Source organism: Callithrix jacchus, chromosome 15, assembly GCF_049354715.1.
Source record: "Callithrix jacchus isolate 240 chromosome 15, calJac240_pri, whole genome shotgun sequence".
NCBI lineage: Eukaryota > Metazoa > Chordata > Mammalia > Primates > Cebidae > Callithrix > Callithrix jacchus.
The window spans coordinates 81471330-81485197 of NC_133516.1; the positions used below are offsets into that span (position 1 = coordinate 81471330).

A 13868-nucleotide genomic window follows, 5' to 3' on the forward strand; every position below is an offset into this window, starting at 1 on the left:
TCATGCCTGTAATGCCAGCACTTTGGGAGGCCAAAGCAAGTTGGTCACCTGAGGTCAGGAGTTCAAGACCAGCCTGGCCTACGTGGTGAAACCCCGTCTCTATGAAAAATAGAAAAATTAGCCAGGTGTTGTAGCGGGTGCCTGTAATTCCAGCTCCTCCAGAGGCTGAGGCAGGAAGAATTTCTTGAACGTGGGAGATGGAGGTTGCAGTGAGTTGAGATCATGCCACTGCACTCCAGCCTCGGGGACAGAGTGAAATTGTATGATTGATTAAACAAGAGTAAAACAAATATGTTTCGGTTTACTTATTTGTATATAGTAGTCTCCCCTTGTCCACTGAAGACCCCCAGTGGATATCTGAAACCATGGATAGTACCAACCCTACATACGATGTTTTTTCATAAATTTTTAAAATTAAAAATTTTAAATGCATTTGAAATGTGGGTGTGTATGGGGGTACATATATTTATATAATTGGTATATAGTAGTCCTTCTTTGTGGGGAATATGTTCCAAGATCCTCAGTGGATGTTTGAAACCACCGATAGTACTAAACCCTCTATATACTACATTCTTTCCTATATAGTCACATTGTATAGTGCAGGTAGTGTATACAGCATGGATACACTGAATTCATGTCCTGGGTGGTACAGCATGCAATTTAAAACTTATGAGTTGCTTATTTCTGGAATTTTCCTCTTTATATTTTTGATTTTGGGTAGCTGAAACTGTGGAGAGCAAAACCACAGATGGGGGAAACTACTATATATACACACACATGAAATTTACATTGTATATAACGTATGATGCATACTAAAAAAGAGAACAACTGTGTACCCACCACTTAATTTTAAAACTAGAACCCCAGCCCTTTTAATTTTTAAAGAAAATTGAAAATGAACCAGATAAGTATATATCCTGTACACTGTTTTTCAATTACTCATTTTTGTTCATCACATATTTACGTCAGAAGTATATCTGATCACTGTGATGCATAGGCCCTGAAGATGTATCGATGAATAAGGCATATCCCTACCCACGAGCAGTTCATTGTCTAGAACAGCAGTTGGCAAGTTGTAGTCTGCTGGTCAAGTCTATCCTACCATATGTTTTTGTAAATAAAGTTTTATTGGAATACATTCATGCCCATTTGTTCTGTTGCTGCTTTCATGTCATAGTGGCAGAATCGAATAGTTGCAGCAGAGACCTGCTGTTTCATAGGAACGGGAAAAGTTTGTAGACCTCTGGTCTATAAAATAAGATAGAGGTATACTAGAGGCAGCAGTTTATACTCTTTTGTTGCTGCTGCTGTTGTTTTTTGAGACTGAATCTCACTGTATTGCCCAGGCTGGAGTACAGTGGTGTGATCTCAGCTCACTGAAACCTCCACTCCCCAGGTTCAAGTGATTATCCTGCCTTAGCCTCTTGATTAGCTGGGATTACAGGCACCCACCACCATGCCCAACTAATTTTTTATATTTTTAGTAGAGAAGAGTTTTCACCGTGTTGGCCAGGCTGGTCTCGAACTTCTGACCTCAAGTGATCCACGTGGCTCGGTGTCCCAACATGCTCACCACATGTGGCCAGATTATACTCTTAAAGAGGTAGACTGTGATGACTCCTTCATCAACAGTCATAACAATAGTTTCAAAAATCTTTAGAGGCTTGAGGCAGACTCTCAAATCCATTTGTGAATGATCAAGAACAATATTTTCATTATATATCTGTAAATACATAAAAACCTTTTTTTAGGTCTGTCTTTTGAAGAGAGGGATGTCATTGAAGGAGCCTTTCGTCAAGGTTTCATTCGGTTCTTGGCAGCAACTTCTACTCTTTCTTCCGGGATGAGTTTACCTGCATGTCGTGTGATTATTTGAACTCCGATTTTTGGTGGTCGACCTCTAGATATTCTTACTTATAAGCAGATGGTTGGTCGTGCTGGCAGGAAAGGAGTAGATACCGTAGGTAAGTGAGTTTGAATTTCATTGTAGCAGCATTGCTAAAGGACAGTGTCTACTTGGAATTTGGTGCCTGGCAACCTGTTTCTCATCATGCTGTATTTCTTTATTATCCAATGCACTAATGTCATGATTTTGGATTCAGTTAATATTTACAGTGAGTATGAGTTATAATTTTCATATATCATCAACTGTTGGTTTTCTACAAATGTTAAATTAAGATTTTCTTTTGTATTCTGTACAATAAAATGATTTAGTATTATGTAAATCAAGATGACTTCTTATTTATTTATTTATTTTTGAGACGGAGTTTCGCTCTTGTTACCCAGGCTGGAGTGCAATGGTGCGATCTCGGCTCACTGCACCCTCCACCTCCTGGGTTCAGGCAATTCTCCTGCCTCAGCCTCCTGAGTAGCTGGGATTACAGGCGTGCGCCACCATGCCCAGCTAATTTTTTGTATTTTTAGTAGAGACGGGGTTTCACCATGTTGACCAGGATGGTCTTGATCTCTTGACCTCATGATCCACCCGCCTCACCCTCCCAAAGTGCTGGGAGAGTTCTTTTTTTTTTTTTTTTTTTTTAAAAGAAAAAGGAATGAAGAAGAGGAAAAAAGAGGAAGAGGAGGGAGAGAGAGAGAATAGGAGTGTTGCTTAATTGTCCAGGCTAGAATGCAGTCTAAAAATGGGTATTGAAAACCTCCTTTATACCATCAATTGTGCTTAATAATGGCCAACCAATATTTCATTTAAGCTTATGAGTAGGTGTGATGTGGTACTGGTCAGAGTGCATATCTTGTGTGTTTAAAGTGGAGAGTTCTATAAATGTTTATTAAGTTTACTTGTTCCAGGTCTGAGTTCAAGTCCTAGATATCCCTGTTAATTTTCTGTCTCATTGATCTGTCTAATATTGACGTTGAAATCTCCCACTACTACTGTGTGGGAGTCCAAGTCTCTTACAAGTCTTATGTATCCTATATTGGGTGTGTACACATCCAGGATCGTCAACTCTTCTTGTTGCGTTGATCCTTTTACCATTATGTCCTCTTTTGATCTTTGTTGCTTTAAAATCCATTCCATCAGAGGCGAGAATTGCAACCTCTACTTTTTATTTATTTATTTATTTTTGCTCTCCATTTGGTTGACAAGTCTTTCTCCATCCCCTTTTTTTGACTCTTTATGTATTCTTGCATGTAAGATGGGTCTGGATGCAGCATACTGATGGGTTTTGGCTGTATCTTTTGATTGGGGGATTTAGTCAATTTAAATTTAAGATTATTGCCATTTGATGTTAGCTGGCTATTTTGCCCATTAGTTGATATAAATTCTTCATTATGTTGATACTCTTTACTTTTTGGTATATTTTTAGAAAGGCTAATACTGGTTGTTCCTTTCTATGTGTAATGCTTCTTTCAGAAGCTCTTGTAAAGCAATCCTGGTGGTAATGAAATCTCTGAGTACTTGCTTATTCACAAAAGATTTTATTTTTCCTTCGATTGTAAAGCTTAGTTTGGCTGAATGTGAAATTCTGGGTTGAAAGTTCTTTTCTTTAAGGATGTTAAATATTGGCCCCCACTCTCTTCTGGCTTGTAGGGTTTCTGCTGAGAGATCTGCTGTAAGTCTGATAGGCTTCCCATTGTGGGTAACCTGACCTTTCTCTCTGGCTGCCCTTAGTATTTTCTCCTTCATTTCAACCCTGGTGAATCTAACGATTATGTGCCTTGGGGTTGCTCTTCTTGAGGAATATCTTTGTGGTGTTCTCTGTATTACCTGGGGTTGAATATTGTCCTGCCTTGCTAGGTTGGGAAAGTTTTCCTGAATAATATCCTGAAGAGTATTTTCCACCTTGGATTCATTCTCTTTGTCGCATTCAGGTACACCTATCAAATGTAGATTAGGTCTTTTGGCATAGTCCCGTATTTCTTGGAGACTTTGCTCATTTTTTTTTTTTATCCTTTTTACTGTATTCTTGTCTTCTCGTTTTATTTTATTAAGTTGGTCTTCAACCTCTGATATCCTTTCTTCTGCTTGATCAATTCGGCTGTTAAAACTTGTGCATACTTTACGAAGTTCTCGTGTTTTATTTTTCAACTCTGTTAATTCACTTATATTCCTCTCTATTATCTATTCTTGTTAGCATTTCATCAAACCTTTTTTCCAAGTTCTTAGTTTCTTTGCATTGGGTTAGAACAAGTTCCTTCAACTCCCAGAAGTTTCTTATCATCCACCTTCTGAAGCCTACCTCTGTTAATGGAACACAGTCTTTCTCCATCAGGCCTTGTTCTGTTGCTGATGAGGAACTGTGATCCCCTGTAGAGGGAGAGGCATTCTGATTTTGGGTATTCTCAGCCTTTTTAGGCTGGTTTCTTCCCTTTGTTATAAATTTATCCATCTGTCGTGTTTTTAATTACTGCCTTTTTAATTAGGTTTCTGAGTGGACATCCAATTTATTGATTCACCAGCACTGGAATCTGAGCAACCCACTGTGTCGGCTAAAACAGCAGTGTTAAGATTGAAGGTGCTTTTCTGACTGCACCAAAAACTGCCGTGCCAAGGCACTGGCAAAACCACCGCGTCAGCCACAAGAGTCGTGGTGGCAACCCGTGGGGCTCCTTCGCTGGGAATATCCTGGTCCATGAGCAGCAAAAATTCGTCTAAAAATGTGGTGTCCTCTCGTTTTCGGTGCTTTCACTGGGAGCCACAGCCCCAAGCTGCTAATCATCAGCCATCTTGGATCTCTCGCGGGAGACTTCTTATTACTTAGCTGGAAGATGATTTTTAATTTCCAAGTATAGTCTATTTTTTAGCACTAATTAATTTTCACAGATGTTAGTTCAACTTAGGTGACTAGTTGTAGAAATCAGACAAGGATGCTGGGAAGCACCCTCACACTTTGGGAGTAGGAACTTGGCATCCCATCTTTTTTCTCTAAATTGGTACCAGCTCTGAAAAAACACCTTTTCATTTTCTTTCCTTGTACCAGCAAGTTATGGTTTTATTGCTGGAAATCCAAACAAAAGTTTTATCTTAAGCAGTGAGGAAGAGCTTTGTTTGAATTAAATGTCAAAACGGCAGCAAATTTTATTTCTAATGTGTTGTATATTATGTATGTAACTAAATCATTATCAGCCATCTAACATTAAAGAACCTTGGGAGGAACATTCCCTGTCACATTTTTCTACTCCAGGACATAATCGAGTCCAGTATTTTATTAGATATGTCAGAAAAAAAAAACAACAGGCAAACAGTTTTGTGGCTATTAAAGAGAAATTAGGTAATTCAGGAGAATAAGGAAAGTGGATGGGAAATGGATATTCTGGGCACAGGAGGCCAGATAGTACACTGAGGAAGTAACCTTTAAAATAAACTGACTTGTCACATGAAGTCCTCAAATATGTCAATTATCATTATTTGTGGATTCTACATTTGAATTTTCCCACTTAACAGAATTTCTTCAGAATCCTGAAATTAATATCTCTTGGGCTTTTGTGGGCATGTGCAGATCTGTGAAAAATTGGAGTCTTTCCAAGCACACTTTCCCTGTTCGATTGAACAAGCCAAAGCTCTGCCTTCTTGATTCAGCTCTTATACTGTGAACAAGCTTGCTTTTAATGGGCTAGTTAGTGCCACATTTTTGTGCTTTTAGCTGATGATTTCGCTGTTCACATGACTTCCCAAGCAAAGTATGAAATGCTGTCTAATGTTCCTAGTGCATTAAGGCTGTGCTGTGCCTTACAGAGAAAATATGTGATAAGCTTTCTTTAGGCATGAATTATAATGCTGTTAGCTGGAGCTCAACATAAACAACTATGTATATTAAATAAGATGTCTTTAAACAAAAACATGCATGAGACAAGGTTTTGTATTGATTAAGTGATAAAAATGTTTTTACTAGAGACTTGCAGAAAACTAATCATCTATTTTCCTTGGCAGAATAATCAGTATTCTGTGTTCATGGCAGCTGTATAGAATGTGACTACCACAAATACCAAACATTGACATAATTTATCAGTAACTGGATTAATTAGAATATAAATTCACTGCTGTAACAAAAACTAATACAATAGGTGTTTAACAAGATAGAAGTTAATTTCTTTCTCATGTAACAGCAAAATTGTAAGCAGTCTAGGCCTTATATGATGGCTGTAGTGTGTCAGGGACCTAGCCTTCTATTCTGTTTTAACATTTTCAGCAATATAGTTTCTATCCTCAGTGTAAGTTGGCTAGTGCAGTCTCTCTCATCACACCTGCATTTCAGCCCTCAGGAAGGGGAGATGAGGAAGCAAAGAGCACGTCCTGCCTTTTAAGGCCACTCTTTCACATGGTTACATTCCCCAACTGTAAGAGAGGCTGGGAAATAACAATCTTTAACCCAGGTGGCCGTGCACCCAACTAATACTTAAGGAAGAAAGAAGACGCTGATGGCTATTGGAACAGCCTTCAGTCTCAGCCCCAGTAGTAACTGACCCATTTATAATCCCTGAGGGGCATTGGTCTGCCTTTCTTTTAAGCCCCGAAAATGTTGATAATTTTTTTTTTTTTTAAAGACGGGGTTTCCCCTTGTTGGTCAGGGTGGTCTTGAACTCCTGACCTCAGGTGATCCGCCCGCCTTGGCCTCCAAAATGCTTGGATTACAGGCGTGAGCCATCATGCCTGGCCAATGTTGATGGTTTTTTTTTTTTTTTAAAGACGGAGTTTCGCTCTTGCTACTCAGGCTGGAGTGCAATGGCGCGATCTCGGCTCACTGCAACCTCCGCCTCCTAGGTTCAGGCAATTCTCCTGCCTCAGCCTCCTGAGTAGCTGGGATTACAGGCATGCGCCACCATGCCCAGCTAATTTTTTGTATTTTTAGTAGAGATGTGGTTTCACCATGTTGACCAGGATGGTCTCGATCTCTTGACCTCTTGATCCACCCGCCTCGGCCTCCCAAAGTGCTGGGATTACAGGCGTGAGCCACCGCGCCCGCCACGGTGTTGATTTTTTTTAAAAAAAACTTCTAATTTGTTAGATTTTTCCTACAACTGACGTCAGAGCAGTTTATCCTGTTTCTCTCTTACTTTACCTACAAAATATGTAGACAACATGTACTTGCTTAAAAAGGGTTGGGGGAAGAGAGTGAGACTCTTCCTTCCCATTCCTATTTGACTACCTCTGCCCATCCCCAATTCTCAGTGGACTCACATTCTGGGGAATGGAGTATAAGTTCATTTTACACAGATATTCTTCTCTCAGGGACAGGGGGTCTTTTAGTTAATGTAGAAGATAAGGAGAAATAAGATAAATAAGATGAGAGCTTATTTGCTTTGCTATGTTCTTAGCTTGTGTTTATTATGGGAAAGAACAATTGGAAAGTCAGTGCCCTGGGCTAATTATCAAGTCTTAAATCATGACATTCAAGCAGAACTAAAATATATTGTAATTAGTTCATTTCTGAGGTCTTGAAGACTTCCAAGCTTTTGACCTTACATATCATTGTATTTCAGGATGACATATGACTTGCTCATAACTTCAAGGTAGTGAGGAATATAGGAATATAGTGTTTTATAGTGACTATGGAGATTTAAATATTTGGTCATGCTTTTTGTATTGTGTAGCGTCATTGTAAATTCTGTGCCCTTTATAAGTGATATTAATATATCCTGGATGGCACATGGTGTTTTATTTAGATAACACTTCAGTCTTCCCATAGACTACTTAGAAGCTTCCATTGTAGGATGATGGTACTTGGTGCCAGAATAGCAATTTGCAAGTTCAGCAGTCAGTAATAAATTGTTTGATTCTAAATAATTTCAATTCCCTTTTGTGATGTGGATGAGACCTCCCAGACAGGTGGTTGCAGGAACCTGTACATATATACTGAGGTTCATTTGGACATTTCATAAACCTTGCCTGTTCAGAAAAAGATTAGTTTGTTTTGTTGAAGAATCAAAGCCTGGAAGACCTTTAAGCAGCCCAAAGTGGCTTGTTGTATTGCTGCTAATGCTAGTTGATTCATTTTCTAGGTAACTTATATGTCTGTGTGTGTTTTTCTTAAGCTGGGCTGTTTTGTAACCATTGCAAGAGCCAGGTGTTACATTCATGTGATATTTTTTAAATGGGGTATTGACAAATTATAATTGTATATATTTATGAGGTCCAGAGTGATGCTGTATGTATACAATGCAGAATGATGGAATTAAGTCAATTAACATATCACCCCCAAATACTTACCATTTATTCTTCCTAACTGAAGCACTGTACTCTTTGACCATCACTATCCTCCAGCTCCCTAGTCTTTCTTCTGCTTGATTGAGCCTGTACTAAGCTTTGATTGCATTTTTCAGTTCAGTCATTGTATTCTTCATCTCTAGGATTTCTCTTTTGTTTTTATTGTTTCTATTTCTTTGTTGAACTTATTTTGTGTATTGTTTTCCAAATTTTATTTAATTTTTTATCCATATATCCTTGTAGTTCATTGGACTTTTTAAAGAGAATAATTATTCTGGATTCTTTCTCATTTCACAGATCTTCATTTCTTTAGGGTTCATTGTTGGAGCTCTGCTGGTTTCTTCAAGGTATCTTGGTTTCCTGGTTCCTTGTAATCTGTGTTCTTGTGTTGGTATCTGCACATTTGAGGGGACAGCTACCTCTTTGGCTTTAATAGGTGTTCTTTGGCAGGGATAGAACTTCACTTATCTAGCCTTTGATTCTGCATAGGCCAACTGGTAGCAGCTTTGAGCAGGCAAAGCTTGTATTTGGATTCTGTAGATAGTTGGGCTGCTGCGTTTGCTCTGAGTTTGGGTGGGACTGCTGCCTGGGCCCTGCTTTCAGTTGAACCCACTAGCTGTGCTCTGCAGTCAGGCAGAGTTGCTGGTTGGGTACTGCAGTCACCTTTGGGCTGGGCCCTAGGGTGTATTCCTTGGCCAGGTGGTACCCCTATTTGAGATCTGCACTTGGACAGTGTTGCAGGCTGGACTGTGAGGTTAGGTGGAATTGCTGTTCTGGACCAGTGGACCAGCTGCTATGCTCAGGGGAAATGCATGATTGAGATGGTGGCTCATGCCTATAAGCCCAGAGACTTGGGAGGCTGAGATGGGAAGATCGCTTGAGCCCAGGAGTTTGAGGCTTCAGTGAGTTATGATCATCCCACCACACTCCAATATGAGTGACAGAGATCCCATCTCTAAAAATAAAATAATAAATGCACATCTGAGGTTTGCCTCCCTGCCTAGGTGGGGGCTTAGAATGGGCTTTGAGACTGAACTGAGGGCTATTCCATCTGTGGCAGAGCTAGTCCCTGCAATTTGCAAAAATACACTATGATAGGCATCTTCCACCTGGGGCAGGTCCTTGAGGCTGAGCTGAGCACTGTTTAAAATCCCAGGTTTGGCATAATTATCCCCTGTTTCTTTCCAAAATGCACTGTGATGGTCAGCTCCCTTCCTGGGCAGGGTCCTCATGAGCTTTGATGCTGGTCCTGTAAGCTGGCTATCTAAAGATTCAAGCCAGGTGGAATTTCCTACCACTTCTGGAAGTGATAAGCTCGTCTTTGTGGTGGGCTATGCTGTTGGCTGGTATCTCTGATTGGGCACCACTGCTGGCAGGTACACAGAGCCCCACCAAGGTCGGCATGCTGGCTGCCATGAGCTCTGCTTCCTTGCTTTGCTTCTGCCTGGTCCTAGGTGATCTAGCTGTGCTGTTACCCAGTGTGTTCTCTGTGAGGTGAGACTGGAGTTGGCTTCTTGTGAAGCCTCTTGGAATGCTAGGGAAGCTATATGTTTGCCTCTGGTTCTCTTTTTCCACTGTGGAAGCTGGGAGCCCTGGGGATTGCTTTCTGTGTGGTACTATGCTGACTTGGGGGAGTGGAAGGAGTGATGCGGTCAAAGTGAGATAGTTTCTCTTATATATCTTGAAATTTTTATTTGGTTTTGTGGTCCATGCAGAAGTTTGGGACTTATTCCCAAGTTTTGGGTGCGGGGGGGGTTGGTTGGTATTTCTTTGTTTTTTGACATGAATTTTCGCTCTTGCTGCCCAGGTGGAGTGCATGGCACAATCTCGGCTCACTGCATCCTCTGCCTCCCGAGTTAAGCCTCTGCCTTACTCCTGCTTTGTCCTCCCAAGTAGCTGGGATTACAGGCATGTGCCACTATACCTGGCTTATTTTATATTTTTAGTAGAGACAGGGTTTCACCATGTTGGTCTGGCTGGTCTTGAACTCCTGATCTCAGGTGATCCACCCACCTTAAGCCTCTGGCAGTGCTGGGATTACAGGTGTGAGCCACTGTGCCTGGCCTTTTTTTTTTTTTTTTTTTTTTTGAGACAGAGTTTTGCTCTTGTTGACCAGACTGGATAGAGTGCAGCAGCCCAGTCTAGGCTCACGGCATCTTCTACCTCCCACGTCCGAGCTATTCTCCTGCCTCAGCCTCCTGAGTAGCTGGGATTACAGGCACCTGCCACCATGCCCAGCTAATTTTTGTATTTTTAGTAGAGATGGGGTTTCACCATGTTGGCCAGGCTGGTCTCAAACTCCTGCTCTCAGGTGATGCACCCGCCTCGGCCTCCCACAGTGCTGGGATTACAGGCGTGAGCCACTGCGCCAGGCAGTTTTGTTTTCACAAAGGTGTTCTTGTCTGCAGATGGAAGCTAGTTCAAGCTTCTGGGGAGGCGGGTACTAAAGCCTCCTATTCCACCATCTTGCTGACATGTTGTTTCACTTTTTCAGTGGTACCTATCTTTATAATCATTTCTGGGACAAATAGCCAGTTATCATCGAATTTATAGTCCCTTTACTTTATCATATCTTGATTCTCAGTTTGGCAGTTGGAAAGCATGATCTATACCTTCTCTTTGCCTGTGGTAGTAAGTACATTCAACACTGTGCCAGTTTTATTTTAAAAAGCATTCTTCATTTGGCTTTTTATAACCTCTTGCCTGTTTTCTTTTCCACAGTATTGGATTCATTTTTGAAGAAAATTTATGATTCTTGTCATAATTGTTGCAATAATACTTTGTATTTGTTCAAATCATATAGTTGCATATGGTTTTAACATGTAAGTGCTTTCATGTATGTTTGTTCACTCAATTGTCACAATAAAGCATTTAGATTAGTAAATGTTGTAATAAATTTTAGGTATCTACAAGTATTTTTGAATTTATTTTATCATCTATAACTAGTAAAACTTCACATTTGCATTTTCCTTTACAGGTTTGAAAGTACCTCTATTAATTACTTCACTATTCAATAATAATGGTTAATCCTGTAGGGGAAGAAAAAGACTTCTCTACTTTCTTAGGTTCTGCAGTTGGGACTTGCTAATTAAATGAACAGACAGATGAACAGGAGAAAAGGCATATACACTTTATTTGATGCTAATATTTTAATTTTTATGTGCATGGAAGCCATTAGAGAAAAGGATTGAAGACCTGAGAAACTGTTAAACCTGGGGTCTTATGTAACATTTTAACAATGGGCAGTAAAAACTGAGAAGTGACAAAAAGGAAAAGGTATCTGGGCTTCTAGGGGCAACAAATTATGAGAAGATAAATATATGGGGGGAACTAATGGAAGTTAGAAGTTATTTCAGTAGAATTTGTCTGTGCAGACCCATCTCAGTGCCGACCTGTCTCCAGTGATAAGGGTTGTTGTCCTGTATGGGAGAGGGAAGGGGAAACAACATCACAAAGAGAAAAATTCATTCTTGCTTTTAGGCAGATAGGGAGAGGACAAAGAGTTCTTTCTGTGTTTGCTGCTTCCCCGTGGCCTTCAGCTCAAAATAATCGTTGGGCTAAAGTGGCATATTTTGGAGTAGCATATTCTGATCCCCTTCTGTCCAAAGTTCAGAAAATAAAAATAGCCATAATTTTATTACTATAACAACCACCATCATCTCTTGTCTCCTTTTAAATAAGTAAGGCAACTTAAAATCTCTTTAACTCATATCTTACAGAACTATATTGGGATTTTGCAAATGCATGTCTTTCGGTTATAGGTGAGAGTATCTTAATTTGTAAGAACTCTGAGAAATCAAAAGGCATAGCTCTCCTTCAGGAATCTCTAAAGCCTGTTTGCAGCTGTCTGCAAAGACGAGAAGGAGATGTAACTGCCAGCATGGTACGAGCTATTCTGGAGGTAAAAGAGTTTGCTAAATTACCATTTGCTCTTTTATACCTAAATTAAAGTGGTAAAATAATTAGTAAATGAACATCTTAGCTTTCTGGGTTTGTTGTTATCGTTGTTTTTTGTTTTTTTGAGATAGAGTCTCACTCTGTTGCCCAGGCTGGAGTGCAATGGCATGATCTCAGCTCACTGCAACCTCCTCCTCCCAGGTTCAAGCAATTTTCCTGCCTCACCCTCCCAAGTAGCTGGCATTACAGGGGCAGATTACCATCCCCTGCTAAATTTTGTACTTTTAGTAGAGACTGGATTTGACCATGTTGGCCAGACTGGTCTTGAACTCCTGACCTTAGGTGATCTCCCTGCCTTGGTCAAAGTTCCAGGATTACTGGTGTGAGCCATGGCGCCTGGTGCTTTGTTTGTTTGTTTTTTTTTTTTTTTTTTTTGAGACCGAGTCTCGCTCTGTCATCTAGAGTTTCAGATGGATTTAATGATTCATTTATTTTTCTTTATAAGAAAATATTTTATCTACTTTAAGGAGAACTTTTCTGTTGTCATTAAGGGTTAGCAGTAACAGTGAGTGATGATGGAAGAGTTAATAAATAATCTCTACCTTAAGATTCTAAGAACTTTTTTTTTTTTTTTGAGATGGAATCTCACACTGTTGCCCCCAGGCTGGAGTGCAGTGGCATGAGCTTGGCTCACCACAACCTCCACTTCCCAGGTTCAAGTGAATCTCCTGCCTCAGCCTCCTGAGTACTGGGATTACAGGTGCACGCCACCACGCCTGGCTAATTTTTGTATTTTTAGCAGTAACGGGGTTTCACCATGTTGACCAAACTCATCTTGAACTCCTGACCTTGTGATCTGCCTGTCTTGGTCTCCCAAAGTGCTGGGATTACAGGCGCAAGCCACCACCATGCCTGGACCATTCTAAGAAAATTTTTAAAAATGAGAATGGAATTGCTTTCTATCTTTTATATCCAGAGGGCTTGCATGTTTTAGTAAAAAGTTACAGAAATTTTCAAATATTTTCTTTCAGATAATAGTTGGTGGAGTGGCAAGTACATCACAAGATATGCATACTTATGCTGACTGTACGTTTTTGGCTGCAAGTATGAAAGAAGGAAAGCAAGGAATTCAGAGAAATCAAGAGTGTGCTCAGGTTGGAGCAATTGAGGCCTGTGTCATGTGGCTGCTAGAAAATGAATTCATCCACATTACAGAAGCCAGTGATGGAACAGAAGGTAAGTGTGACTTCTCAGTTGCAATTTACTCACTTTTTCATCTTTAGTGAGTGTATGACTGCTCAGTAAATGGAAATTGTCTTTTCCTGTAGTATAACAGGAAATTGATTTTTGAGCAGTGTATCAAGTCATTTTTAGTAAATCAGTATCGTATGTAGCAACTTCAGACAATCATTATAGAACCTGCTCATACATTTTCATGCACTGGATAAGGTATTATTTGTAAAATTTATCCGCCGAGAGGGTTAGCTTTGGAATACAGAAAGACAGTATTTTGTTTTGTTTTATTTTGAATGTTCCTCTCTTTCTTCACCTTAACCCTAAACCAGGAAAGGTGTATCATCCAACACATCTTGGTTCGGCTACTCTTTCTTCTTCACTTTCTCCAGCTGATACTTTAGATATTTTTGCTGACCTGCAAAGAGCAATGAAGGGCTTTGTGTTAGAGAATGATCTTCATATTGTCTATCTGGTAAGTTCTGTTGTGTTTGTGGAAATAGGGAGAAAAAATAGATATAGAATCCTGAGCATCAGAGATACCCTGACAAAACATCTTGTCTGTTTTCCTTGACTA

At 40.0% G+C, this 13868-nt stretch overlaps 2 protein-coding genes across 5 annotated transcripts in view; one reads left to right on the forward strand and one right to left on the reverse strand.

The window, feature by feature from the left end:
• The window catches only part of LOC100895618 (DNA polymerase theta-like), a 33872-nt gene that overhangs the window by 18603 nt on the left and 1401 nt on the right, over positions 1 to 13868 (forward strand). Inside the window, 4 exon segments of the mRNA XM_035274081.3 lie at positions 1752 to 1964; positions 11923 to 12062; positions 13090 to 13294; positions 13624 to 13766. Coding sequence (XP_035129972.3) covers positions 1752 to 1964; positions 11923 to 12062; positions 13090 to 13294; positions 13624 to 13766 — 701 coding nt within the window.
• LOC100402421 (DNA polymerase theta) overlaps positions 12449 to 13868 on the reverse strand; it is a 126241-nt gene continuing 124821 nt past the window's right edge. For 3 of the 4 annotated variants that reach the window (XR_013527600.1, XM_078352042.1, XM_078352040.1), the window contains one exon: positions 12449 to 13709. Coding sequence is in view for 3 of the 4 variants with exons in the window: in XM_078352042.1 (XP_078208168.1) it covers positions 13692 to 13709 (18 nt within the window). In the remaining variant the exon portion in view is untranslated. The remainder of the gene's footprint in view (positions 13710 to 13868) is intronic. The other variant, XM_054246056.2, reaches the window with a different exon arrangement.